This window comes from Nanorana parkeri, unplaced genomic scaffold, assembly GCF_000935625.1.
Source record: "Nanorana parkeri isolate BGI_ZX_2015 unplaced genomic scaffold, ASM93562v1 scaffold622, whole genome shotgun sequence".
In the NCBI taxonomy this organism is placed as follows: Eukaryota; Metazoa; Chordata; class Amphibia; order Anura; family Dicroglossidae; genus Nanorana; species Nanorana parkeri.
Window position 1 is genome coordinate 862,151 of NW_017306890.1, and position 2,242 is coordinate 864,392.

General features: G+C 45.6%; 1 protein-coding gene across 1 annotated transcript in view; it reads left to right on the plus strand.

Moving 5' to 3' along the window:
- ANO5 (anoctamin 5) overlaps positions 1–2,242 on the plus strand; it is a 102,603-nt gene that overhangs the window by 58,489 nt on the left and 41,872 nt on the right. The window contains 5 exon segments of the mRNA XM_018563018.1: positions 69–184; positions 715–849; positions 1,125–1,230; positions 1,316–1,376; positions 1,939–2,090. Of these exon segments, the coding sequence (XP_018418520.1) occupies positions 69–184; positions 715–849; positions 1,125–1,230; positions 1,316–1,376; positions 1,939–2,090 (570 nt within the window).

A 2,242-nucleotide genomic window follows, 5' to 3' on the forward strand; every position in this document is an offset into this window, starting at 1 on the left:
TATATATATATGTTATAGGTGTTTAGTGTTTTTAATTGTGGCTAATTCTGGTGAGTTTGTTCCGGCAGTGTCAGTACTGGAAGAAGTCCGAGGATGTGAAGTGTGCCAATGAGAGGTTCATGTTATACGAACACTGGGCCAGGTTTGGCAAGTTCTACAAAGAGCAACCTCTGGACCTCATCAGGTGAGTAAATTAATACATTAACATTAAAACTGATATAAAGCGACCCCATTACATATATAATGACTATATACAAAGTTACAGTATAACCACATCAGTGTACACTGAACAGAACAATGACACACTGACACTTGGCGCCTGGGACGCTGGCACTTGGCATCCAGAACACTGACGCTTGGTGCCTAGAACACTGACACTTGGCACCTAGAACACTGACACTTGGTGCCTAGAACAATGAGACACTGACACTTGGGGGTCCAGAGCAATGACACACTGACACCTGGCGCCTAGAACAATGACACACTGACACTCGGGGATCTTAGTACATGTCACTCTTCATTCTTATGTAGTCAGCGCTTTGCTGGAATCGCTATTATATGCAGCCCGTGTGACACCTTCATATCGGTATTGTGAGAGATCCGGAGCTGAGAACATGGTAGAAGTTCAGGAGATCTCGGGTCACTGTTGCTGTGTGTTATTTTTCCTCTTCTCCTCGTCGGGATTTGATTGGCTGAGTGTTTATTTTTCTGCAGGAAGTATTACGGGGAGAAGATCGGCATCTACTTTGCTTGGCTGGGTTACTATACGGAAATGCTGTTCTACGCTGCTATTGTTGGGTTTTTCTGCTTCCTGTACGGCTGGATAACAATGGATGACAGCATCAGTAGGTGAGATTATTCATCTTCATAAAACAATGGCGGGACCTCCGAGCGATGACAATATGAGAAGGAAAAATAAACTAATTTCATAAGTTTAGGAAAAGTTCAAATGAGCCGAAGGGAAAAGGCCAATTTCAGAGGGAAATCGAACCAATTCTGCAACATCTTATATCATGAGTTTATTCTTATATTTTGCCTTTCTGGTTCCCCCACCCCCACCCCTGATTCCATTTTTATGTCACTATGACCTGATTCTTTAACTTTCATTATTGTTTTGTCTGCAGTAAAGAAATTTGTGATAAAGACATCGGAGGTCAGATCATTATGTGTCCCCTGTGTGATCAGCGGTGTGAATTCTGGAGATTAAATTCCACCTGTGAACCGTCCCAGGTAATCATTGCTCCACCGACCCCCTCTGAGTGAGTTATGTACAATGCCCCTCCTCCATTCTAATCAATGTCTCTCTTTCATCCAGTACTCCCATCTGTTCGACAATGTGGCCACTCTGTTCTTTGCAATATTCATGGGAATATGGGGTGAGTGACTAAGGAAGGTTCCTTCATTGTACACTGACACTTGGGGATCCCAGACCAATGACACACTGACACTTGGGAGTCCCAGGACAATGACACACTGACACTTGGGATCCCAGACCAATGACACACTGACACTTGGGGTCCCAGACCAATGACACACTGACACTCGGGTATCCAGAACAATGACACACTGACACTCGGGTATCCAGAACAATGACACACTGACACTTGGGGGTCCCAGACCAATGACACACTGACACTCGGGTATCCAGAACAATGACACACTGACACTCGGGTATCCAGAACAATGACACACTGACACTTGCTGACACTTGGGGGTCCCAGACCAATGACACACTGACACTTCGGGGTTCCAGACCAATGACACACTGACACTTGGGGATCCCAGACCAATGACACACTGACACTTGGGGGTCCCAGACCAATGACACACTGACACTTGGGTATCCAGAACAATGACACACTGACACTTGGGGGGCTCCTGTGGATTAGTGCTCGGTTGATGCTGTATTGGTCTCTTACACTCTCTGTGACTTTGCAGTGACTTTATTCCTGGAATTCTGGAAGCGGCGGCAGGCGCGGCTGGAATACGAATGGGATTTGGTAGATTTCGAAGAGGAACAGCAGCAACTACAGCTGCGTCCGGAGTATGAAGCCAAATGTACCCATAAGAAGAAGAACCCGGTCACTCAGGTAATATCTGTGTGCGTGCCGTGGCCGGCCATGTATAACAATGTATTTATTTGTAGTAAAGTGTACCTGTAACATGTACAAAGCAGAGACGGCAGGAGATGGTGTTCCCAGCTCTGAGCAATTATCTATGAAGCCACATTAAAATCATATGA